General features: G+C 48.4%; 2 protein-coding genes across 4 annotated transcripts; one reads left to right on the forward strand and one right to left on the reverse strand.

Annotated features, from left to right (window-relative positions):
* The first annotated feature begins 4,319 nt into the window (after positions 1-4,319).
* Positions 4,320-7,106, forward strand: kics2 (KICSTOR subunit 2). Its single transcript, XM_053415236.1, has 3 exons — positions 4,320-4,551; positions 5,166-5,454; positions 5,597-7,106. Exons 1-3 carry the CDS (start codon positions 4,320-4,322, stop codon positions 6,414-6,416), a joined length of 1,341 nt encoding a protein of 446 aa, XP_053271211.1. The 3' UTR covers positions 6,417-7,106.
* A 1,713-nt stretch (positions 7,107-8,819) lies between these two features.
* On the reverse strand, positions 8,820-25,128 carry srgap1b (SLIT-ROBO Rho GTPase activating protein 1b). Of its 3 annotated transcripts, none has more exons than XM_053415229.1 (23): positions 25,062-25,128; positions 17,936-18,131; positions 17,783-17,837; positions 17,600-17,707; positions 16,570-16,632; positions 16,202-16,399; positions 15,980-16,108; positions 15,668-15,889; positions 15,449-15,550; positions 14,637-14,834; positions 14,463-14,547; positions 14,339-14,366; positions 14,194-14,227; positions 14,030-14,090; positions 13,854-13,931; positions 13,637-13,771; positions 12,784-12,889; positions 12,043-12,267; positions 11,694-11,773; positions 11,104-11,284; positions 10,203-10,334; positions 9,416-9,740; positions 8,820-9,254 (listed from the first exon to the last, which is right to left on the reverse strand). In XM_053415229.1, exons 1-23 carry the CDS (start codon positions 25,126-25,128, stop codon positions 8,820-8,822), a joined length of 3,243 nt encoding a protein of 1,080 aa, XP_053271204.1. The 3 variants fall into 3 exon arrangements, with proteins under 3 accessions (XP_053271204.1, XP_053271203.1, XP_053271202.1); XM_053415228.1 differs by having other exon boundaries at positions 10,194-10,334; XM_053415227.1 differs by having other exon boundaries at positions 11,080-11,284.
* Between the last annotated feature and the right edge of the window lie 403 nt (positions 25,129-25,531).

The following is a 25,531-nucleotide window of genomic DNA, read 5'->3' on the forward strand; positions in this document are numbered from 1 at the left end:
ACAGGTGTACTTGATTATGTACTTACACAACTAACTAAATCAACTCTTTGAAACTCTCCTCTCCTTCCCTTCTTCATCTCCTCTCCTCCAATAAGAACTATAATAATTGTATAAGTTGTATTGTTTTATTATTTGCAGAGGAATCTTGCTAAATGTGTAAATCAGATGGTGAAATGGTTCATTTTGAGATGCACAATGTTCAGAAGGACAAATTTCTGTGAGGTCTAATCAATGAGAGAAAAACTGCGACTCAATTTTCTTCCACTTGAAAAATCCATAAATTGCAGCAGAACATTGAAGAGGACACGTGAACAATCGTTCCTTTCACATCCATAATGTCACAAACTGTTTTTGTTTCCATTTTCCGGCGTTGCCAAGATTTATTCTGCTATTTAAACATTGTATAGATCTGTGATAATTCCTTGACGACCTGGTTTGAAAGAGGCTTGAACACAGAGTGATATAAGATCCACAGCAGAGACACACAAGCCTCAGTGTCCGTATGTGAACACATATCTCACTTAAGTCCTTTCTGCTTAATTACCCTTCAAAGTCAATTAAAGGAAGCGGAGGATTCCTGGAAAATCATAAACTCTCATCGCCTCTCGTTGAATGTCTATAATAGTTCACCCTCATATAAAAGCTTTATTCTGTACAGCAAAGTGGAGAGCTGTGCACAAGGTGCCGCCTGTAATCTGTGGTCACATGGGAAGCATCTTCTTCCCAGAGAGCGGAGGACAGACACGTCTCTGTCTCCCAGCGTCCACACACTCGCTCTGTTCACTGTCCTTCAGCTGCAGCATCCCAGTTCATAAACACACACCCTCTGCATCACTCAGGGTTTTTCTGTGAACTGGGCATCATCGGGACTTTTAACATTGGACACGGCTCAGATCGGTCACGCTAACGGATGGAGGGGTTCGACCAGTTCAAATGGACATTTGAACAAACTGTATCACATGTCCAGAGGGAAGCTGCTTTTAGACCTGCACGGAAATACTCCAGAAATTATCTGGAGAGGCTTAACGTGAAAATGAAATTGTCCGAGGTCAAAGATTTAAACATTTTCTGGAACTTTTCCTGCTGCCACCCAGTAAAATGTCAGAGTGGGTCCATGTGAGAATTCAGCAGCTTCTTCACATGTGAAACACAAACTCCAGAAAATGTCCAGACCCTATATTTTGCTAAGTTCATATCTGAAAACAGTTTAACAGTTTATGACGATAAACAACTGTTGATCCCCAGTAAAAACACAAACAACAATATTGAAACTCAAATGATAAATGATTGGTTCTTTAGAGATCACTGCATGTAGATTTTAGACACTGTCTGTTACTTAAATAACTCATAGATTACAATGAAAGTTGGTTCAGACGTTCATGGTGCCCAGAGGATGAATTATTGTGACATTTTGTGCAGATGAATGTTCTCAGAGGATGAATCTTACAACCTTTGGTGATTCTCGGACTTTTCCTCTCGTGTCAACATCTGGTCAAATACTCTGGTTTATGACCAACACCTGTAAATTCATCTCTGCTGGACTTTGTTTTTAGTGCTAATTATTAAATGTTATCAGGCTGACATCATATTTGCTAAACATCCGCACTGACATGGCTGAAAACTTCCGGTCTCGCTTATTTGTTTTTCTAATTTTAGGAAAATAGGAATACAGTGGTTTAAATTAATATACAAGAAATCTCATGCAGTCACAATTTGTTTTGTTGTTTCAGTAACAAACTTACCAACAATTCAAAGTTGACCAAGCACATAATTTTAATAGAAAGATGTTGACATACAAAAACCGAAATATTTGATATTGTATCACTTGTTTACATAAAATAGATTCAAGGAAACAAACGTACATTTAATATAATGTAAAAACAGGTGGTGATATTATCTTGTGGTCAAATGTGATATTTTTTTTTCAAACTAAAAGAAACATTAGTTTTGTGAGGAAATGTGAAATATTCAATTTAAGTAAAGAGATTTACTGAAATGTTGCATTTTTCAAATAAATCCCGATGAAGATATGTGACGATGAAGCAATGAATCAAACTTTGTTTCATCACATTAATAAATTTAAACCATCAGAGCAATGAAACGGATCCATTTGTATTTCATTTTTGATTTATATAACTTTTTTTCTAATTTGTAAAGCTACTGGAAAGGATTTAAATGCACAAAACCAGAACCTGTTCTAACACTGAAACTTCCTTTGTCCCGGATTTACGTTTTGAATATTTTACAGTTTGACAGCGACTGAATCGATTTGATTATAATGTTAAATGTTTCAGCTGCAAACATCAAATGAAACTTTACAGATAAATACACAGATATTATTAAGTTTATCATTCTAAAGATGTTCAACGATTGAAAGTGAAATTGTGGTTTTAATATAAATTGAATTTTTGTTATTATGGTATAGAAGAAATATGCATTGAAATAATTACTAAATTAGTTTTTCATCTGTTCACAACCTTAAAAAAGACTTTTAACCAGATTTATGCTGAGTGTCACTTGCGGCCTAACTGTGACTGATGAATTCCTCCAAACCAAAAACCAGCTTCCACGGTGATGATGAGGAAATCATCATCACTAGAGAAATGAGCCTGAAGAAAACACCTCAGAGGGAGATCTGGAAAAGATGATTTCACCTACCGAGCAGTGGAGGAGGAGGAGGAGGAGGAGGAGGTGATGGAGGAGGTGATGGAGGAGAGTTGAAGTGGTTTCTGCTCATCTTGGAGACGCTGACAGACTTTAAGGAAAGAACAGCTCCACCCCTGAGGAGAGAGGGAGAGAGACGAGGAGGCGACAAAGAGGAAGAGAGAGAGAAGGAGGGAGAGAGAGAGAGAGAGAGAGAGAGAGAGAGAGAGAGAGAGAGAGAGAGAGAGAGAAGGAGTGTGTGTGTGTGTGTGTGAGAGAGAGAGAGAGGAGGGAGAGAGTGAGATAAGTTGAGAGAGAGAGAGGAGAGAGAGAGAGAGAGAGGAGAGAGAGAGAGAGAGGAGGGAGAGAGAGAGAGAGAGAGAGAAGGTGTGTGTGTGTGTGTGTGAGAGAGAGAGGAGGGAGAGAGTGAGATAAGTTGAGAGAGAGAGAGCGAGAGAAGGAGTGTGTGTGTGTGTGTGAGAGAGAGAGAGAGAGGAGGGAGAGAGTGAGATAAGTTGAGAGAGAGAGAGAGAGGAGAGAGAGGAGGGAGAGAGAAGGAGTGTGTGTGTGAGAGAGAGGAGGAGGGAGAGAGTGAGAAAAGTTGAGAGAGAGAAAGAAGGACTGAGAAAGAGAGAGAGAGAGAGAGAGAGAGAAGGAGTGTGTGAGTGTGTGTGTGTGTGAGAGAGAGAGAGAGGAGGGAGAGAGTGAGAAAAGTTGAGAGAGAGAGAGAGGAGAGAGAGGAGGGAGAGAGAAGGGAGAGAGAGAAGGAGTGTGTGTGTGAGAGAGAGGAGGAGGGAGAGAGTGAGAAAAGTTGAGAGAGAGAAGGACTGAGAAAGAGAGAGAGAGAGAGAGGGAGAGAGAGAAGGAGTGTGTGAGTGTGTGTGTGTGTGTGTGAGAGAGAGAGGGGAGGGAGAGAGTGAGAAAAGTTGAGAGAGAGAGAGGAGAGAGAGGAGGGAGAGAGAAGGGAGAGAGAGAAGGAGTGTGTGTGTGAGAGAGAGGAGGAGGGAGAGAGTGAGAAAAGTTGAGAGAGAGAAGGACTGAGAAAGAGAGAGAGAGAGAGAGGGAGAGAGAGAAGGAGTGTGTGAGTGTGTGTGTGTGTGTGTGTGTGAGAGAGAGAGGGGAGGGAGAGAGTGAGAAAAGTTGATAGAGAGAGAGAAGGACTGAGAAAGAGAGAGAGAGAGAGTTGGGAGAGAGGAGTGTGTGTGTGTGTGTGTGAGTGAGAGAGAGAGAGAAGTGCAATTTGAATTATTGGTCGGAAGGAAAAAAATAATCTGAAGTAGCTTCGTGGATAAATTGACATTTTAAAGACTAAATGATGGTTTTATTAATAAATAAAAAATTGAGAATCTTATTCGCTTCTTTACTTTGGACCTTCACACTTTCCGTATTTACATCCGGTGTAAACAACATGGCGTCGTGTTGTTAGCTGGTTAGCTTGATACACAAAGGATTTCATATTATTATCCTTTTACTCAAATATTAAAGTTAGTTGGAGGCGGCAGTGTGAAGTGACGTGTTTAGGGGTTAAAGTCAAATCGTTTAAAACTCTGTGAATTGTGTATTTCGTTGAAACAGCGATGTTTTCTTACACCTGTCGCGGTGCTGACAGCTAGCCGCTAGCTGAGCCGCTAGCCCTCAGGGCGGGCCGCTGCTCGCTGCCGGGGAACCGGTGAGCCATGGCGGAGGCGGAGGAGCTGCGGCCCGTGCCCCGGGAGAGAGCCATCCTGGAGAGCTTCTTCACGCAGCTCGGCATGTTCTCCTTCGACCGGGCCAAGGACTACGTGGAGAAGGAGAAGGACAACAGCAGGAGCTCCGGGCCGTGCTGGGCCGCGCTGCTGGCGGCGCTGGCTCACCTGTCCGCCGCGGAGAAGGCGTTTCACAACATGACGTTCCTGGGCCAGAAGATGGGTAAACACACATTTATTATAAAGTCCATGTTAAAGAGCTGCTTCTCATTATACAGAGTTTATAGCTGTATAAAGTGAAGCAGCTGTCATTGTAAATACAGAGTTTATTCTGTTTATAACGAGCTACATTGTTTGAATATTGACTTTACAATCATTTAATATCGTTATCAACATATTCCAAGTGACCTGATCCTTTTTCCAAGATCCAACACATAATAAAGTTACGTTGTTATGGAAATAACCAAAGTTGAACTGTAAATGTCTTGTTGCCTTGTTGATCACTTTATTAGGAACCCTGTGTTAACACTGATCCACATGTTGTTGTTTGATGTGAACTCATTGATAATTCTCTGCTGCCACGATCTGAATTGGTTATTACATAAACATCTGTTCCTGAAGCGCGAGTCCTGCATGGGACGCTAAGGAACATGAACAGCTGTGGTTTTCTGCCACCAGGTGGCGCTGGGAACACATGAACTCCTTGAAATGTCATCATATGGTTTTTAACAGTCTTGAGCTAATGTCACTAGATTGGTAAACTAACGGTCAGGGGTAAAAACACTGTTTCCTTGGCTGAGGAGACTAGAACCTGATTCTTTGAGCGTCCCTCCGCAGGCGGTCAGTCCTTCTTCAGCCGTAAAGACTCCATCCGCACCATCTACACCTCCCTCTACAACGAGCTGAGGAAGGTGGTGACCATGGGGCGGCACAGCCAGCCCAGCTCCACCTCCTACCTGGAGGACCTGCTGTCGCACCTGTCGGAGCAGCTCTGCCACTTCACCCAGGCGCGCATGGAGATGGCCGACCTGTACGAGAAGATGCACTCGCTGGGAAGTCAGAAGAGCATCAACTCGGACGAGCTGGTGACCACGCTGGAGGCCGTGCTGCACAAATACAGCTCCAAGTGGGTAACTCTACCACAGAGAAGTACTTTATACTCAGGGGCCTGTGCTTGCTTGCTTGCTGTTTTCAGGTCACAACGAATGAGGCCGGCTTCTGTCTTCACTTCGACCATCCTCCTCCTCTTCCTCCTCTTCCTCCTCCAGGTTCCATCACCCCATCCTGGGCCGTGTGGAGGAGAGCTTCCAGACGGAGGTGGACGTCGTGACCCAGCTGCTGCGCTGCCAGGCTCAGGTGTCGGAGTGGCACTTCCTGCCGGCCCTGCTCAGTCTCCACGGCGCCAACACCAAGCTCACGGCCTGGGGTCAACTCTTCCAGCGGCAGAAGGAGACGCGCAAACATCTGTTCGGAGGTCAGTCCCAGAAGCCCGTGCAGCCGCCGCACCTGTACGTGTGGCTGCAGCGCTTCCAGGCGGCGCTCCTCGCAAAGTTCAGCTTCTACTTCCACGAAGCCCTGAGCCGGCAGACGGTGCCGGCCGACATGAGGGCCCTGACGACCCGCACCACGCCAGATTACCACGGCAAGATCAGCACCTTCATCCGCAAACACGACGCCAGCAACGTGTCGCTGGTGTTTGACAACCGGGGCTCAGAGAGCTTCCAGGGCCACGGCTACCACCACCCGCACTCGTACCGGGAGGCCCCGAAGGGCGTGGAGCAGTTCCCCGCCGTGGTGTCCCTGCCGACGGGAGAGCGGCCGCTCACCCACTGGCCGAACGTCATCATGATGATGGGAGACCGCGCCGCCGAGCTCAACACTCTGGACAAGGTGGTGCACTTCTACGACGATAAAGTCCTGAGCACGTACTACCTGACGCGGCCCGAGCCGCACTTCACTCTGGTCGTCATCTTCGACGGCAGGAAGTCAGAGAAGGATCTGCACATCGCCGCCTTCCTGCAGGAAATCTCCAGCTCGCTGCGGAACTCGAAACCCTTCAGCATCCTGAAGCCCGGCTCCAAGGGCTGAGCGCCACGCAGCAGGAGGTCGGAAAGACCATGAACTCAAATAATAATAATATCAAAGCACTTTGATTTAAAATCTTCTTGTTGATTTGAATCTCGATTTTGCCAAAGACATTTTGTTTTTCTCTCTCAGATCCGGACAGTTTGTCGTCAGAACTTTATTTAAAATGTCTCAATGATTTTTATCATTTTGCACCAAAGTCTGTTTTAACATGTTTACTTCTCAGTTTCAAAAAGCTTCTATTCACAAGTTTAATAAATTTTGTCACAACTGAATATCTGAACCTGAAAAAATCAAGATTTATTACTATCTGTGGTTATTTCAGCATATGAATATTGACGATCTACACATTGACTGACACTGTTCAAATAACAATCTATATGTTGAACTTGTTTTATCTTGTGTAAGGAATCAGACTAGAAGAGAGAAATATAGATAGAAGCGCCCAAAACTAGAGTTGAACCGATTTAATTGATCAAGAACCAGATGGAGCGTTATGAGTCTCACAGATGTTTCAGTAGTATGTTGACATGAAAACTTATTTGACAGAATAAAAGATGCAGGAAGTACACACGTGTGTTTGTATGATGACAAACAGGAGCCACTAGCGTACAGAACACACTGGAGGTTTATTGAGCGTTGGAACAAAACAATCAGCGACGTTTCGTTTAAATAAAGGTTTCGTTCAGTTGGTGACTTGAATGCTAATTTGTTCAGCTTTTATTTATAATATAAATACAACACGTCGATACAATCCATTTGGCTATATGAGCTCGTCTCTAGGAAGCTCGGGGTTTCAAATACAGCAACACTAACGGACAAAAACCATTTCCTTAATTATCAAACACATTCAGAGAAACCTCCCGGCGTCGAGTTAAAATGCACCAACATGTGATGATGCTACATGCCAAGTACACAACCCTATACATCAAAGTGCAATGTCACAATGGGTTAATGCTAGAAGTCATAATTCAGTAAATCTACTAAACACTTTAATGAGTATTTCATTCGGAGTGCTGCTGCTCTCGGTTCAGGACATGCGTGAGTGGATTCAACTCCCCAAAAAACACAAGGATTAAAAAAAAAAGGCACTTTCACATACACACACACACACTCGCACACACACACACACACACACACACTCGTCACGTCTCATGTGAATCACCAGCCCGGTTGGAGGCCACATTCAGTGTGCTGTTCAAGTGTTGTTTTGGGCGTTTACACACGGAGCCCCACCCTGTTAGCTTATTGTGAATTTAAGGTTAACTAGTGACTTTAGTCTAACAAGCAGGTAAACCATTGTTTGGACACACACACACACACAAATACACACAGGAAGTGGCATGCTTCTTTGCACTCGTTTCCCAAACTTGCACTTGCGTGTTCTGGCACTCAGGGCAGGCATGAATTATCTATCGTCTATCACTATTCTAGTGCTTCTGCACTTAACAAGGGAGCAGAACAAGGGCAGGCAAGCAGGACTCACACACACACACAGGCTCACACACACAGACACACAAACGAGAATAACACCACACACCCACCCCGTCCCAGAAAAGCTCAGTCCAACCTCCACCAGTCGAGCTTCACCCTGTTTCCAGCTCGGGTCCGGGCGTGGGGGAAACACAAGAAGGCTGTTTTAAAAAAGTTTGGTGAGTCGCCGCAGCAGCTCTCTGAACATTCATCGAATGGCTGAACAGTCGTTAAATACAGGAAACATTCATTAAATATCTGTTTGACGTTTGGCAAAGTTACGTGAGTTTTGTGTCACTGACGACCTCCAGAGGCGTTTTCGTGGTTTGAGGTGAAAGTGAGTGTAGCAGCTGAACCGAGTCCTAACTTAAAAAAATAAGAATCAGACGTCAGGCGGACGCCGTTGAACCAGTGTCGCCTCATCCCCCCCCCCCCCCCGCGTCCTCGTCCCCGCGTCCTCGTCCCCGGTGTCCTCTTCCCCAGCAGCCAATCAGGATAGTTTGTTTTTTTTTTGCTAAAGAAAAACTCTTCATCTTCATCTTCATGACAGCACAGCCAACATTCACGTCACTGAAATTACATTTTACTGGAGCTGGACTACCCCCCCCTCCCCCCCTCCCGCCCCCCCCCCACGTCTCCCTAGCCTCGGACGCTCCTCCCTTTAGCTAACCTTTGATAAATGCTTCAATACATGGAGAAAGTAAACTCCTACACACCTAGAGAGTACACACCAACCTGACAACACAGAAATATCATGGCATATCATATCATAGCTCATATATTATATTTTATTACTACATTAAAACCCTCTCTTCCTTCTACCCTTTCTACCCTCATGTTGATTATAAACATTAAGCAGTACCCTGATCTCCTCTTCTGGCCCAGTTTTGGCCCGGGTAGGCCTGATTCGGCCTCTTATCGGCCTGGTTTGGCTCACATGGTGCAGGATTTGTCTAGAGGTTGGGGCAGAGGGGGGGTGCTGCTCTTAGGTGGGACTATTGGCTTGGGCCTCAGGGCGGGGGGCCTCAGCGGAGCCCCCATTCGGGCGGCTGCCACCGGCTTGAAGGAGCCCATGGCGTCAGGGGAGGGGTTGGCTGGTCGGGGGGGTCCAGGCGGGGGCCCGGGGAGCGGGCTCATGGGGCTCAGCGGACTGAGGGGGCTCGGGGTGCCGGGGGTGCCGGGGGTTCCAGGTGTGCCCGGGGTGCTGGGGGTGCTGTGGGGGCTGGGAGACTCGGAGGAGCAGGTGGTGATGGGGCCGTTCTTCACCTGCTCCAGAGTGTCCAGCACCACGTCGGGCGCCGGCCGGCAGCCCTGACGCTCCAGCTGCCGCAGCTCGCCCAGCGCCACCGTCACCGTCTCCTCGATGTCCTGCAGGGGACAGAGGACGGGTCAGAGGACGGGTCAGAGACAAGGAGACGTTAAGGTGCAGCCTCAGAAAATAAAATAATACAAAAATGAGTGACGCAGCTTGAAGTTGTCTCTTTAAAGATGGTGTGTGTGTGTGTGTGTGTGTGTGCATGTGTGTGTACCTGTGCCAGTGTCTCAGGGTCCAGTGCTCTGGTTCGATGGGAGTCACTGAAGCCATGTTGCCCGCTGCTCGAGCGCCGGATGGGCGTGTCCTCAGGTCTGCGCAGCGAATCATGTCGGCTCACGGTCATGGTCACAGCGGCAGAGCGGCGGCGGCGCTCTGGGCTGTCGAGGGGCGGGGTCATGCCCTGGCCACGCCCCAGCAGCAGCTCCCTGGGGCTGAAGTGACCCGTCACGGGCGGCGAGCTGCGCTCCAGGTTCCCGTGGTTGTCGTTGGAGCGGCCGAGCGGACGCCGGAACAAACCGTCGGTTCGCTTCCTCCTGTGACTGAGATCAGGACGAGCAGACACCGTGAGATCATGAGCCGATAAGTAAAGACAGGATCTGATAATTAAAAAGAATGTAATAAATCAATCAAATGATTAATCAGGAAGATAATCTGCATATTAATTCATAATAACCGAATGAATCAGGATTAATGAGGTGAATGTGAAAAAAAGGAAAACGATGAAGATGATGAATTTTGTGCAAAACCTTTAAATTTGAAACCTTGAGTACATTTACATACTATTACTAATAAAAACACTATCACTTGTTTGAATGGAGCCTGTTGATACTTAGTTCTCTAAACTCAGATTTGTCTCAGATCCTCAGACGTGAACATGGAGGTGAAGATGCTTCTTTCAGACGAGTCACATGAGAAACAGCTTCGACAGCCGCCTGATGAAGTTCTCAGGTATTTTTAGAGGTGAGAGAACAAGATGGCGGAAGGTGTCTTACATCACAGACCTGTTGTAGGTCTCAGGAGGTCTGATGTCGGTGGGGGAGCTCAGCTCGCTCCTGGACCTCTTGTCCTCGGTGCTGCTGCTGCCCCCGTCGCTGTCCGCCTTCTGGCTGAGCGCGTCGGACATGGCGTCGGCCCTGAGGGCGAAAGAGAAGCCATCTGAATTCAAGACGAGTGGAAACAAGAGGAGCTGCAGCAACACGAGACTCCGACCATCAATTAAATGATCGATAGCTTGAGGTCAGTGACTCCTTCAGTCCGATAAGTCTGTTAATCAACAGGACGTGAAGTCGAGCAGGGAAATCAGCTCCTCACAGATCCATCACTGAGCAGAACCAGACACTGAGGAGAAGCTGAGAATCTGGATTCACGGTGAAAACACAATTTACACAAAGAGCAAAACATATCCCATGATTCATTGTGCTTCAGTGACAAAGAGAAAACACCAAGAAATAAGACCAGATTCTCTGATGACATTTAAAAATGCATCAGAAACACAAAAGAGGCGGAAACCATCTTTGAGAAAAATGTGTTTAACGTGTACTTTTATTTCTTGTGTGTCCCATCTGCTGACATGGAGGAGGCAGGGCTTATGACCTATACTGTGGCCAACCACCAGGGGGCGATCAGGACGTTTTGGGAGCCATCTTGTCGTCCATCTTTGTTACAGTCAATGATTTATTAAGATATTTGTTTTGATTTTCTGTTTTAATTCCAATAGAACAATAAAACAAAAACTGGGCAGAAAATAAATCAATAATTTCAACAGATAAGTTTAAACATATATTACTGTTTCATTTACAGTTGTGGTAAAAATTGTATCTTCCACACTGTGTCATTAAAAGGATCTTTAGTGAAAAAGTATGAGAAGTGTTTCCGTACAGATCCCCTCGGCCGTGCACTCGCCTGTCCTTCAGCACGATGTACTGATGAGGCACGAGGCCGCGGCTCCCGTTCAGTCGCCCCTCCCACCAGTCATGTGACGCCCGCTGGAACAGCTGCAGCGACGCCCCCTTCTTGAAGGAGAGCTCGCGGCCCGATCGGCCCGTGTAGTCGAACCTCGCCACCGCCTCCACGCCCTCGCCCTCTGCCGGGAGAGAGAGAGAGAGAGAGAGAGAGAGAGGGGGGCGGGGATGACAAAAGATAACGGACGTGAACATAGAGGTGAACCTGAACCTGTCAATCAGCCGTCTCTGAGGGCTTTGTTCCTCCCACGGCCCGACCAATCAGAGGAGGGCGTCAAATAAAGTCTATTCTGGTAAATCAGATGGCGAGAGGAGAGGAGATGAGAGGAGGAGAGAGGAGAGGAGAGGAGGAGGGAGGGAGGGTGGGGGGGGGGGGGGGTGGTAGAAGGCACTGAGGGAGAGAGAGTGGTGGTGGTTGGGGGGTGTGTGTCTCCATGGCTGCAGTTGCCTTGGAAACCTCTCTCCACCAGGAGACAGCGGGACGGGAGAGAGCGAGTGGGCGATGGTGTGAAGGTCAAAGGTCAGACGTACCCTCGTCGCTGGTCGCGGTCTCGGTGCCGGCGTCGGGCTCCGCCTCCTCCAGCGCTCCGGGCTCGCTGAATGGACTCTCGCTGGGGGGGGGGGGGGGGGGGGAGAAGAGAGAGAGATTCTGTTTCATTCCTTCATTCATTCATTCAGCGTGGAAACAAAGGGGGGAGGAGGAGGAGGAGGAGGAGGAGGAGGAGGAGGAGGAGGAGAAGCTGCTGAGATCAGAGACTGTTAATGAAACGTCTTCAGCTGAATATGAGGAGTTTAGTTTAAGATGTGACAGGCGCAGACATTTTGATTAATGCACAAATAAATATAGAAGCGTGTGGGTGAACTGGTCTTGGGGTCTCACCAGTACTGGTCTCCAGTCATGCACTTCTCGTACACCGGCCCGGGCAGGTCCTTGATGTCGGGGAAGATGTTGTCGTGGTGCAGGATCACCGTCTTCACGACCTCGTTCACGTGCGCCTGACACGCCACCTGGTCCAGCGTGTCCGGCGTGGGCAGCAGGGTGGGGCCGAACACGATGGCCAGGTTCCCAGCATCCATCATGTTCTCATCGCTGTACTGGGAGAGACTGAGGGGGGAACGGGAAATCAACGGTTAGACTGTTCTCACATCTCCTCACAGCTCACCGGTGTTTGGATATTAAACTGTTTTAAATCTTCTCTCAGTGTCTGTGGTTGTGTTTCCAGGATGTTGTTGTTTCCAGCTCCCACAGGAAGTTGAGTATCAATGGAAATAAAAATATCTCCCCCCCCTGGCTGAACGCACCTCGTGGCCTCGCTAATAAACTCATCAATAAACTCAGCTGATGCTTCTTCACACCTGCACATCACGCCTCACGCCTCCATCCCAGCTGATCTCCTGCCTGTTCTCATCCGAGAGGCTGCAGAGTCTCAACGAGCTCAGGTTCATCATCTCCACTTGTTGTAAGTGAACAAACCTTCAACCCTTCACAGTAACAGAGCTCTACAGCCTCTTCCACCTGTCATCGGCCTTAACGCCACGTGGGAACTCGGGGGAAAATGGAAAGAAATGAGCGATGGTCATTAACCGTGAAGTGTCTGGTTGTGTGTGAGCGGATACTCACTGGTTGAGGAAGGCGAACAGGTAACGCATCACCACCAGCGTCGGCCTCGGGACGCCCAGCAGGATCTTGCGGACGCACTGCGCTCTGTCGTAGAGGTTCTCTATTCCTGCAGCAGAACAAAAACACAGTGAGACTCCAGAGCCGCAGGGAGAGCAGCCGCCGGCTCCGTGTCTCTGCTGAGCAGGGGATGAGTTTCAGAAAGACAAAGGGACAATAATGAGACACAAAGACAAAGGAAGTGAGAGGGGGAAGCGAGTGTGTGAGCTGAAGACGGAGAGAGAGAGAGAGAGAGAGAGAGAGTCGCTCGGAGCTCCAGAGCAGCTCATCTGCAGATGGAGGTAAATTCTCCAGGTCACATCACAGAAAAGCTGTTTTCAGACTCATCAACTCGGGAAGATTTGCTCCTGACATGTTGTGTAGTTGGTGTTTGTGAAGCAGCAGCAGGTTGTCGGGTCCGACTCGTTCACAACAACAACATGTGGGAACATCCAGGCGAGGGGCGGAGCCTGTAGAGCAGCAGGAGGCCGGACATGACGTATAAACTCTACTCTGGAAACATCAGTGTTGTTGTTTACAGCTCATCCACACCGGCGTCGGCCCTCATCACCAGAAGATCTGGAACCTCCTCTTCTTCGTCTTCTCCTCTTCTTCAAGCTGAGATATTTGTGATCCTCCAGTTTCAGAAACATCAACATGTTGTTTTCTCATTTTACTACGGGACCGGCAGGAAAACGTAAAATATCTGGAGCAACGGACTTGGTTCTCACAAGCTGCCCCTCTGGAGCATACCCAGAGTTCAGTGCAGGTCTGAAAGCAGCTCCGGTCTCAACAGTGAAAAGACGACTGTACTCACGGACGCAGGAGATGAGGTCGTTGAATCGTTCCTTGGGGAACAGCGGGTTCTCCAGACCCCTGAAGTAGAGCTTCAGCACCCCGGCCACAGAGTTGATGTCATGGTTGCTCTCCTCGTCGATCAGCGGGTCGTTACCTGAGCGAGAGACAGAGCCGGTCAACCAGGAGCTCGACCAACATGAGGCTGGTGAACGTGTGACCTTCAGGTGACCTCTCACCTCTTTCAAAGGAGTTCTTGATATCGTTGACCTCCACCTGAGATCCTGACACCCGGAAGATGCCCTGATGCTGGAGGCCTGTTGGGAACAGCCTTCAGTACTTGAGTAGCTGGTGAAACTACTAGAATAAACAGTATATATATATATATATCAATATATAAATGATTCAAACCCACCGTGTAGATTGATGTAGCGGATGCAGCTCTCCACCAGCAGGGGTATGGCTTTGGTTGAGTCCTAGAAACACAACTCGTGTTAGTTACTGTTTGTTTCTTTTATTTAATTCAGATTTTGCTTCAGTTTAAATCCTGGATTGTGTGAAGTGAGGGAGTCGCTCTACCTGGTGTTTGCTGTGAGAGTTCTTACGCCCACGACTGTAACACACACACAAGAGAAGAGAGAGAGAGAGGCTCAGTTTCACAGGTGCATGATGGGAAATAAGTGTTATAATTAGCGTGAGGAGAAGGCGTGAAATGATGCTTCACCTCGTGGTTAGCAGATCAGATTTATAACCTGCAGGGGGAGAAACAGACAGGAGACGTTTTAAAGGTCACAGATGATGAAGATGATGATGATGAAGATGTGTGAGACAGCTGGTGTTGGTCTCACCTTCTGCTAAAGCTTTCTTCAGGATGTCGTGTTTGGCCTGGAGTTTGGAGATGAGATTACTTCCTTCCAGATACTCGCGGAACTTCTGAGGATTGAAGAATAAAAAACACAGACGTTAGGTTCAGTGTGTGTTCTTCTGTTTTCAAGTCTTCTCTGATTGGCTGCTGCTCTCACGTTGAAGTAGAAGAGCTCCGTCTCCTGATGGTTGGCCCGTCTCTTGGCCAGACTCGGCTTGTTCAAGTAGCCGTCCGACACGCTGGACTTCACCGACTCGGAGGACGGGCTGTGGGTGAAGCTCTGGGAGACGTCGTAGTTGTCCAGCACCGTCACGTCCTGCAGCGTGGTCAGGGTGGCTCCCCAGGTCTTCTTCACCTGGAGGGGGGGGGGGGGGGGGGGGATCACTCAGAAACTTTAGGTTTGATAAAAACTTCCTGAGCTGCACATCAACCTATTTTCTCAGTTCTCAGTCGTGTTCTCTGCTGCTCCTGTGTCGACTCTGTGAACCACAAACTAAAATGATTTCCTTCACTGCGGCTTCACGGATCACCAGATATGAATTATGGATTTGTAATTGTTTCACGGTGGCGTTTCATTTTCCTAAATGTTTGATGGAGAGCGTGAGCGCTGGAGCAATGACTGGTCCACATTGTGTGTGTACGACACGGGCAAGTGCGAGTGTGAGATCGGTAAAGATATCAGCTATAAAAGTGTTTGTGTGCAATAATCAGGGTGTTAGTGTGTGTGTGTCTGTAATTGTGTATGTGTGTGTGTGTGTGTGTGTGTGTGTGTGTGTTGAGTTTGTTACAGGCAGAAAAAAACATGTTAATTCATCATGAGAGAAACTTTTAGCTGCTGAGATAAATATCTCAATAACTAGAGACAGAGTTACAGAAGATTTTAGTGCATCTGTATATTTTGTGTTGTTATATTTTTGTGTGACGGACTGTCATCATGCCCCCCCCCCCCAGTTGGAGCGTGAGTCTCACCTCTTCATTCTCGATCTTCAGCGAGGCCAGGCGGGTCTGGAGCTGAGTGAGACGCAGGGAGAGCTCGGCCTGGACCTGAGGCTGGGAGGCGATCTGGGTCACCTGACAGGAAGTGAGACCACAACGAGACCATCAGAGGAAAACTAACTCCAGATCAGAAACTGTTCTGAGACTTTCTGTAACAATCTGAGTGTTTCAGTGAGAACTGGATGTACTGACTGCGTCTCCCATGTGGGCCTGGAAGCTGAAGCGCTGGGGGGGGCAGAAGGCGGTGGGGTAGAGGCCCAGCAGGCGCTGCCGGTCGCGGGCGGGGTCCAGGCCCTCGACCGCGCCCTCCAGCACCTCCAGCCCCGCCCTCCTGGAGGCCTCGAGGCTCAGCTCGGCTGACAGGTAGGTCTTCAGGGCCCGACTCAGACTGGAGTGGTACCCTAGGTCACAACACTGGGTGGAGGGGGGTGGAGAGGTTGATATATATATACGTCACGTCGTCCATCTTTATTTACAGCCTGAGCAGATCCTCAGTGAACTCACGTCTATGATGTCCGGCAGGTCGTGGATGTAGTACTTGAACACGGAGGCGTTGGTGGCCTCCAGTGTCAGCAGGTACTCGTTCCTCGCTTTGAGAGCCTTCAGTTTGTTCTCCGAGTACTTCGCCTTCCTCTGATGGAGAGAGAAACAGAAGATGTGACCCATCACTGCAGCAGAACATCTACAGAACCTGTGTCACGTGACATGATGGAGCCGATCTCCTACCTTCTCTCTCATCTTCTCCATCTTGCGGGCGGCGTTGCGTCTCTGGTGGCGCTCCTCTATCCGCAGGCCGAACACAGGCTCCACCCCCCCGCTGGTCCCCGTCACGCCCTTCACGCGGCCCTCCTGACGCTCCGCCTCCCGCAGCTTGGTCTCCGCGTTCACCGTCTCCGAGTTGTACATGTGGTAGGTCTTCATCACCTGGGAACCAGCAGCTCAGATTAACACACAGAACAGGATTCAAGCTCCGTCTGGATCGTTTTTAAAAACTGGAAATGAGGACATTTGATTTTGTTTTTGAAAAAATCCTGCAGGAAAGTTTTCTTTCTCTCTTTCCGCACGTGAGTAGATTTTTCAATTCAGCCACTTACGGTGTAAAGCTCGTTCAGGAGCTTCATGAGATCCTCCTGAAGCTGAAAGATGATCTCCTTGCTCTGAAACACACAACGAGGAGGAGAAACATGTGAACACACACACACACACACACACAAGGTAAAGATTATTATTTTAACTTCCCTTTCAGGAGCTGCCACGTCGTCCATTTTGTGTCTACAGTCACACAGATGAACACTGAGCTCTGCAGGTTCATCTCCACCATCAACTCATTGATTATATCCGGTTAAAGGAAGCATGGTGGTATAAATCATAGTGTAATGTTTAAGTGAAGCACTTGAGTAAATGCACTTTCCTTCCCTCCACTGCTCTGCTCCTTCAAACAGCCTCTTTAAGTAGAAGAGTTGATTCTAATGCAAAGTAAAGGCCGTATTCCCCTGAGCTCCTCTGAGCCTCCTCACAGTTTAGCAAATTAAACACACGTGCACGCGCGGCGCCGCCTCCATCTTCAGCTCCACGTGTTCATTATTCATCTCCCGGCTCCTCTTTTATTCATGTTGACTAAAGTGCAGCGGCGGCCGGGAGCTATAAACAGAACGAGCCCCTCAGAACCCGACAGCAGGAAGAGAGGAGGACGACTGCCGGGCCAAGGCTCAGCTGATGTTTCCTCTGCAGGCGCTGCTGGATTCATTCATCCTGGAGTTCCTCTGTCATTTTGGCATAATGTAATATTAATGTGGCACCGGGCTGCCACATAACTCCTTCCTGCCGACCGCTCGGCTGCTTAATGCACGAGAGTGAAAGTCGTGCCGAGCGCAGGCGGCTTCATTTCCTCGTTTCATTTATGAATTAATTTGTTTGTGTGTGTGGTCAGGTGCATTTATTCATGTGGAGCCGCGGGGGCCGGCCTGATGGATCACCGGTGGTTCTCCACCCTGACACCCGGCGGAGGGAGAAGTGGCTGCAAACGGATTCTTAACTCAGAACAAGACGTGGAAACAACATGAAAACAGACGCAGCTGCTTCATGGAGACGTGGATCTGTGGATGAACTCTGATCTGTGCTCACCCTCTTCAGCAGCCGGGCCGAGTCCTCGCTGATGTGAGTGAGGCGCGTGATGACGTTGTTCAGGTAGAGGTCGCTGAGCGTGGCGTGGTCCTTACTCTCTCTCCTCACCTGGAGAGAGGGAGAGGAACAGAGTGAGGAACGTCTCAGGTTCTCCTCGTGAAAGAGTCGGAGGCAGAAACTCACCTGGTTCAGCAGCAGGTACCAGCAGTTCACCGGAGAGAGCAGATTCTGGTCCTTTCTGAAAAACGAGACGGAGCGATGGATCATTTCAAACCAAGCAAGGGCACAAACACACACAAGATCAACACACACAGACCCACACACACAGAGTCCTACTTGTATTGCTGATGATCTTTCGTGCTGCGTGTCTTCGCCATGAACCGCTCGGCGAGCTTCTCCAGGTTTCGGGAATACTCCGTCTCGATCTCGGACTTTTTCCTGAAGAAGTCCTGCAGGTCCTGGAGCAGCTGGACCCGCATCTCCGTCTGCTGCTCCAGGCATCGCTGCTGCTCCACCAACTGCGTCCGCACATCTACACACACACAGACACACACAGACACACACGGATGTTGTTCGTTTGATCCACTGCAGCAGAATTAATAGAATACGCTTTGGAAGGGCGACTGTGCTTATTGTGCGTTCGTCTTTCTGCCTCGTGATGATTGACGTCTATTGATTTATTGATTTTTCATTTCTCCCAAACAGACGCGTCAGATAATCCGTCATTACTTCTGTTTGGTTCCATCAGCTTCTTGTTGTCGTGCAGTGAAAAAACAGAGAAGCTCACAGGGAACATTTTTCTTGGCGGTGCAGCAACAACCAGAGCTTCGACCTCTCGGTATCTTCCTGACCTTGAAAGTCGTTTTGCTTGTGTGTGTGTGGAACCAGCACAGGAAGCACTCTGCACAGGTGCATGCTGGGAGCTTCCTGCTGATTTCACCGATGAGAGCAAACTAAATATTTGGAGCAAACTCAGATTAACATCCTCCAATGTTCACAAAGCTTTATGGTTAAATCAACTATAATTATCTAAATGAACATCAGGCTGTTGTCGTGAGGCAAATGTTTCCTGATGTTAAATAATCAACTTGAGTCATTTTCTCGACCTCTTTCTATTTGTTGAGCTGTTTCCCTCGGATTCCTTCATTGGCTCAGATGTTTCAGACGACGTGATTGGCTGCCAGAACGCCAACAGCTGACCACACCCTCCGAAGTCCGTCCTCCTTTCTTCAATCAATCAATCAATCAATCAATCAATCAATCAATCAATCAGATGTTTTGGTGAAGCCCATATTCACAAATCTGAAGATACATTTCACCCAAACGCCCCAATGCCAACCACATGGTGGCGCTAGAGGATCAGCAGAGTCTGTGGGATTCATCCTCCAGGGACCATGAGAGCGTTAGTGAGAGATAGTCACTGAGATATAACATCTTCATCTGTCTCTGAATCACTCCTCTTTTTCCTCACTTCACTTTCACCGTCTCTCCGCTCTTTAAAAAATTGCTGATGAAGACAAACTGACCATTTTTCACTGAGGAGTCACCTTGGACGACATCGTCTGACCGCATTGACACACACACACACTGACACACACACACACACACACACACAGACACACACACACACACACACACACACGCACACACTCTTTGAGTCAGTCCAACAGTCAGCATGGTAATGCATGGATGTGCTTGTGCTGTTTCAGAGTCGAATGTATCTGCAGCAGGGAGAGAGGGAGAGAGAGAGAGCGAGCACAGAATACACAATGATAACTCCACCTCTCTCTCTCTCTCACACACACACACACACACACACACACACACACAAAGACACACACACACCAATCCCCTCGGGGGCTCTATCCACTCCACTACCTGTTGTCTTGGCAACCACACACTGTGTGTGAAGCATGTGATGAGGAAGGTGAAGACGAGCTCGAGTCTGCTGCATCGATATCTCACACACACACACACACACACACACACACACACACACACACACGCACACGGACACCCACAAGCACACACACAGTCTGCCGGACACGCTTCATAGATTTCTACAGGAACTATCTTGGCCTCTGGTTCCCACAAGTCTATGAAACTCTGTTACTGTGTGAGTGTGTGTGTGTGTGTGTCTGTGTGTGTGTGTGTGTGTGTCCTCGGTGTCGTTATGCTGTCGATATCTTACTAATTTAAAATGGCTGCCGTCTCACGTCTCTGATTTGAAACACTTTCCTCAGATCAGCTTCTCCATGGTGAGCTGCTGAGTCCTCATAGGAACCAGTGGCCTCTGTGGAAAGGGCCACGAATCCCAGTAGCTTCTACTGGTTTGTGGCTCAGACGACATCATCACTGTCATTTGTCTGATTTAATCTAAGAATATATTTGCTTTAATTCTCATTTTCTGATCATGATGGCATTTGAAAGCTCAACTCGACTTTCTTTCCTCTTAAACTCATTTTTAAGTGTTTTCTTGTTGTTTATTAAACATCAAACGCACCTGATATTTATTGTGATGTGATATTTATTGTGATGTGATATTTATTGTGATGTGATATTCCAGATGTTCTCAGCAGTGTGTTGGTGCTGCAGTGAGAGGAGTGGTGTTCTGTGCAGCTGTGTGAACTCTTCAGGTCTTTCTCCTCGTGAATCTGCTCGTTCGCTCTTTGGGGATTTTTCCAGACTCGGCATCAAACAGAGTAAATGTTGAAACTTCCTCTTTACATGAAACGTTCAGTTGAGACCGAGCTGCTGCCGAGACGCAGATTAAATCATTTGTTCAGTTCAAATCCTCAGTGGAGAGAAAACTAGTTTCCAGTGGAATCCCAGCTGTAGAGTCTGGTCGTGGGTTTGGATTCACCTGCCACTCATTTTCTGTGTGAAACGTTTTGTTAATATGATTTTTAGAAAATAGAAAAACCCGCTCGTTACATGTCTGAGGTTTTGTCATCAAACTGTACGACAGCCGTCATGAGACACATCCAGTTTCCATCTGACGTTTAAGAAGCCGGATGATTGGCTTGGAAACTAATGATTGATTTCCAATTTATTTATCAAATGTCTCAGAATTGTGAAATAATTTGCTCACTACTGTAAAACAGACTTCAACAATCTAAAGGTGAGTTTGAGGCCTCGAGGGAAAATAGTACGTTTGGGGTTTTGTAGGATAAGAAAACCTTTAATCGTGAATAAATAATCTCTCCCATGATTAACTTTGGGTAAAGTCACAGCAAAACAAGATGAGTACTTTCCTCATCAACGTATTTTTGATTTGGATCCTTCAGTCGATATATAAACCACAGTAAATCCATTAGTCAAGAAGCTAATCAGATTAGCTGCTAATGGGAGTGACTGTCGGCAGCAGCAGCTCAGAGTGTGAAGGAGAAGGAGGTTTGACTCTGCAGAGCCGGACGAGGATTCCAGCAGGTCCACAGAGCGGCGGAGACGATATCAATGAAACTCCTCTGCTTGGATCTCAGTCAATTGGAAGTGAAAGGAGGAAATCCGCCGCGTTTTTCAACCTTTTGAAGTCTGGAACGCTCTCCGCCTCAGAGAGCTCCTCGTGCGTCCTCCTAACACCCACGACGAGGAGGCTCGGCCGTTTGATCAGAGCTGAAGTCACCACGAGAAACTCTGACACAGGGAAAGAGAACCGGAGGAGGAGGAACTGACCGAGCGTGAAGCAGATCTCTGGACTGATTCCATCTGAGGAGCTTCACACAGGAGCAGACAGAGCGCTCAGGTCACGCACCAGTGAAGGTCAAAGCTTGAAGCCAGTGAAGAGCACGATGCAAACAAATATCCTGCCTCACTTTAGATTTACTGCTTTAAACATCATCAACACTGATTTCTATCTGGATGTTGAAGATCCATGGTTGTCACGTGCACACGGATCTGGTCTGAGGTGGTTTATCAAAAATCCTGTCACCCTCAAAATCCTCTCTGTGTCCATCAGTGCTCAAACTTCCATGTATTTTGATCTTTTTCAAATCATAATTGAGATTTAAATACAAAATTCCCAAAGGAAGTAAAGCCCCTGCATCACCTGCAAATCTGTCCTTATTTTTAATATTCAACAAACATCACAGTTTCTTGGAGTTAGGCCTCCACTGCCTCTGCATTACGACCTATACTGCAACCAGCCAGCAGGTGGCGATCAACACACTTTGGCTTCACCACTGGGGAGATCTCAGCTCGGCCATTGTAATTTAGAGTCTGTTTTAGGTTTAGTCAGATAATGTAAATGTCAATTTATCATAATACTAATGATAATAAAATACAATCTGCTGGAATAATAACGTTCTAATCTCGAAAAGAAGGCACCAATACAACAGTTTACAGTCGTAGCTGGATTGATTAAGATTAAATACATTAACTTGATACATGTAGACCCAGCATGAAAAGATTCTGAGCTGCAGAAGATGTGAACTGTTCAGAAACTTCTTGATCCAAAACCATCGAGCTGCAGCTTCACAGACAATGAGTGAGAAAGTGATTCTGTGGTTGAGCAGATTAGTTGCTTCTCTTACGACTGAAGACATTTGGACGGTTCATCACGTAGAAGACGACCTCGGACTTGTGATCCACGTTTTACACATGATGACATTTGAGAAACCGTTTATCACTGAAGTCGAGAAGGTAAAGAGGGAAATTAATTGAGCCCAACGTCAGAAGGTCGACCTCCATCCGTCCTGAGGATCCTCCAGCTGCTGACGGATCACGTGACTCATTAATTATCCTCCGTTTGAAGATCGACTGTGTTTCACCCTCGTTAGAGACGAGGGTTCGTTTGACGAGTTGATGAGACGAGTTGTTTCCATCACGGATTGTAAATAAAATCAATTAATAATCAATAAATCATTCAAGATGGACGATAGGACGGCTCCCGACGTGAAGACCAAGCTCCTGGTGGCTGACTGCAGGTCAGTGACTCCGCCTCCACCATGTTAACAGATGGGACACAGACACATTCCTAAAGTTCTGTATCTGGATATTAGTCCATTGATCCGTTTATTTAGTTTAAACAAATCTCACTTGATTATTCAAACGTTCTAAAATATGACATCATCTAGTCACTGATTCACTTTCGTTTGTTGCTGTGATGTCACAACATTTTGGAAGCTGGCCATTACCATAACGACCAGGTTCAAGGACACAGGGGTACAGTACTGCTGGATCATCATTAACAAATGGAGACACACACACACACACACACACACAGACACACACACTGTTCACGGCCTTCGAGTCGGCGCTCCAGAACATTTACTCAGCAAAGAGTCACTTCATGTTCCTGCACCTCCATCCCTCCATCCCTCCATCCCTGCTTCCTTCTCTCCATCCCTCCATCCCTCCATCCCTCCATCCCTGCTTCCTGTTCATCCTCCTCTCCTCCTGCAGGTATTCAGATGTGAGGTCACTAATCACCTGCATGCACACGCAGGCAAAAACACAGGAGCTGCAGACGCCACCGCAGCAGCAGGAGCAGAAGCAGGAGGAGGAGGAGGAGGAGGAGGAGGAGGAGGAGGAAGAGGAAGCACTTCATCTCTGCCTGGCGTCTGTCTCTCCTCTGCTCCTGCAGCTCTCGCTCCTTCTCCTCTCATCATTTGCATATTCTCATTAAGACGATTCTCATCTCTCTGAGGAGGAGGAGGAGGAGGAGGAGGTGTCACATGCTGGCGAGGTGACAGTCCACCACACCAGGAGGGAGCAGCGCACGCACACCAACTCAAAGCAGAGCGTTATCAAGCACACAAATATGTGGCGTCAGCACTGAGCTTAATGATAACACCACCTTTCCAAAAGACTCCCCTCACCTCAGCGAGCAGACCCCACCTCCTCGTGAGAGAGCGGCCGCCTCCTCCTGTGTATACATTACACACCACCTCCCTGCATCGACCAATCAGGAGCCCGAGCAGGGAGGCAGACTTGGAAAGCACATAGTTACAGGAGTGGATCTATACGTTGGTCAGTGGGCAGGAGGCGACAGGGGCGCAGAGAGCGGCAGGGGGGCCCGGGGGGGGGATGCGTGGGGGCTTTATGTAGTGCGGTCATTACAACACGGGGCATCCCCGAGTGGGGTCTGGCAGGACGCCAGAGCAAGGGCCACACACACACTCACACAAACACAAACAACACAATCCTCATTTGGGGGCTGTAATGCTCTCCACTACTCTCCATTAAATTGAATCTACTCAAAGTCTGCATTGATTCATTGTGCGTTCAAGTGTGTGTTTGTGTCGCGCTGACGGGGGAAATGAAGAATGAGAGGAGGAGAAGAAGGAGGAGAGGAAGAGGGGAGCAAACACACGCTTCCTCCTCCTCACTCGGAGGAGACAGTGGATGTAAAGGCTCCTTTCAGAAGCTGAGAGCGATGGCCGCGGCGGCGGTGGTGTCGTGGGCGGGGGTGACAAGTGAATAGTGTGAAGAGCCATGTGGTGAGAGAGAGGAGACGGCTGCACGAGGGAAGAGCTGAATAAATAGAGACAGGGACGAACGAGAGGAGAGGGATGACAAAAAGAGAGGAGGCTGCGTCCGGCGGCAGCGGCAGGTGTCCGCAGATAAAGGTCGGACATTTTGAACCGTGTCAGCTGAACAGCAGGTGAAGAAGCAGGTGCTCGACTAAATCCTGCTTCACCGCCGGTTCAGAGAGAACGAGGCCGGTGGAGTTTCAGAGGAAAGGTCATTTCACTGGTCCATCAGGCTGGGATGCTGGTTACCATGGTGAGGGGAGGAGGAAGAGGAGGAGGAAGAGGAGGAGGAGAGAGGGTTGTCCCACGGTCATGGCAACCACTGTTTCAGGACTGATGTTGTCATCATCTTCATCATCATCACCTTAACATGTCACCAGTTTAGCAGCAGGTGATCCATAGGGACCACAAACAGACACACACACAGAGACACACTGAGCCACACAGAGACACACACACAGACACACAACACACACTGCTGCAGTCACAGCCACAGAGGAATACCAATAGAAAGAGTCCAAGAGGAGGACACACTCGCCCCGGGTCTGAGTGTAAACCCTGATCAAACACACTTACACACACACATTTGGTTGAAATAGATCAAGAGGTTCTGCAGAACTGACACACTGCTACACACACACACACACACACACATACACATACACACACACACAGACACACACACACACACCTATAAAACCCATCCTCCCCCCTCAGGCGCCATGCAGCACTCAGGATGAACCCAGAAAAATCCTGACGTCTCATGGTGAGGTGTCAGCACACACACACACACACACACACACACACACACACACACACACACACACGCAGACTGACACACACGCCCTGGGCTGGATCCTGTACATGTGCATGAGGCAGGTGTGTGTCTGTGTGTGTGTGTGTGTGTGTGTGTGTGTGTGTGTGAGTGTGTGTGTGTGTTGTGTGTGTAGGTGAGAGCGGGTGGGTGTGACACTGGCTGCAGCTCTTACCTTTGACCTGACTCTCATACTCCGCCAGGATTTCTTTGTCCTTCTTGCTCTTGTTTGAGTTGGACATGTCTCCGCAGCGCGCGTGACCGATCGACAGGTAGACGTCAAATGTTTATTTCCCTCCGCGTGCACGGCCCGAGGCTTCACCGCTGAACATGCCCGTTAGGATCCATCAAGTGCCGCAGCGACACAGCCACAGCGGCCGCGCACCTCCACGCCGAGGAGGAGCAGGGAGGGGAGGGGAGGCGCGTGCAAAATCACGCACGCTCACTGAGAAATTACCCCACTCGCGACCGTGACGGCTGCTGCAGACCCGCGCACACGTGCACACCTCATCATCCTGTGGGAGGAATGGGAAAGAGGAGGTGAATGAATGAGGAGCAGGACGAGCTGCTGCAGCGCGCATGCACGCACATGCACCGGGCTGCAGGGCGGGAGCACCGGGCACACGCCCACTAGGTGGAAATGCA

Source organism: Pleuronectes platessa, chromosome 22 (assembly GCF_947347685.1).
Source record: "Pleuronectes platessa chromosome 22, fPlePla1.1, whole genome shotgun sequence".
Taxonomy (NCBI): domain Eukaryota; kingdom Metazoa; phylum Chordata; class Actinopteri; order Pleuronectiformes; family Pleuronectidae; genus Pleuronectes; species Pleuronectes platessa.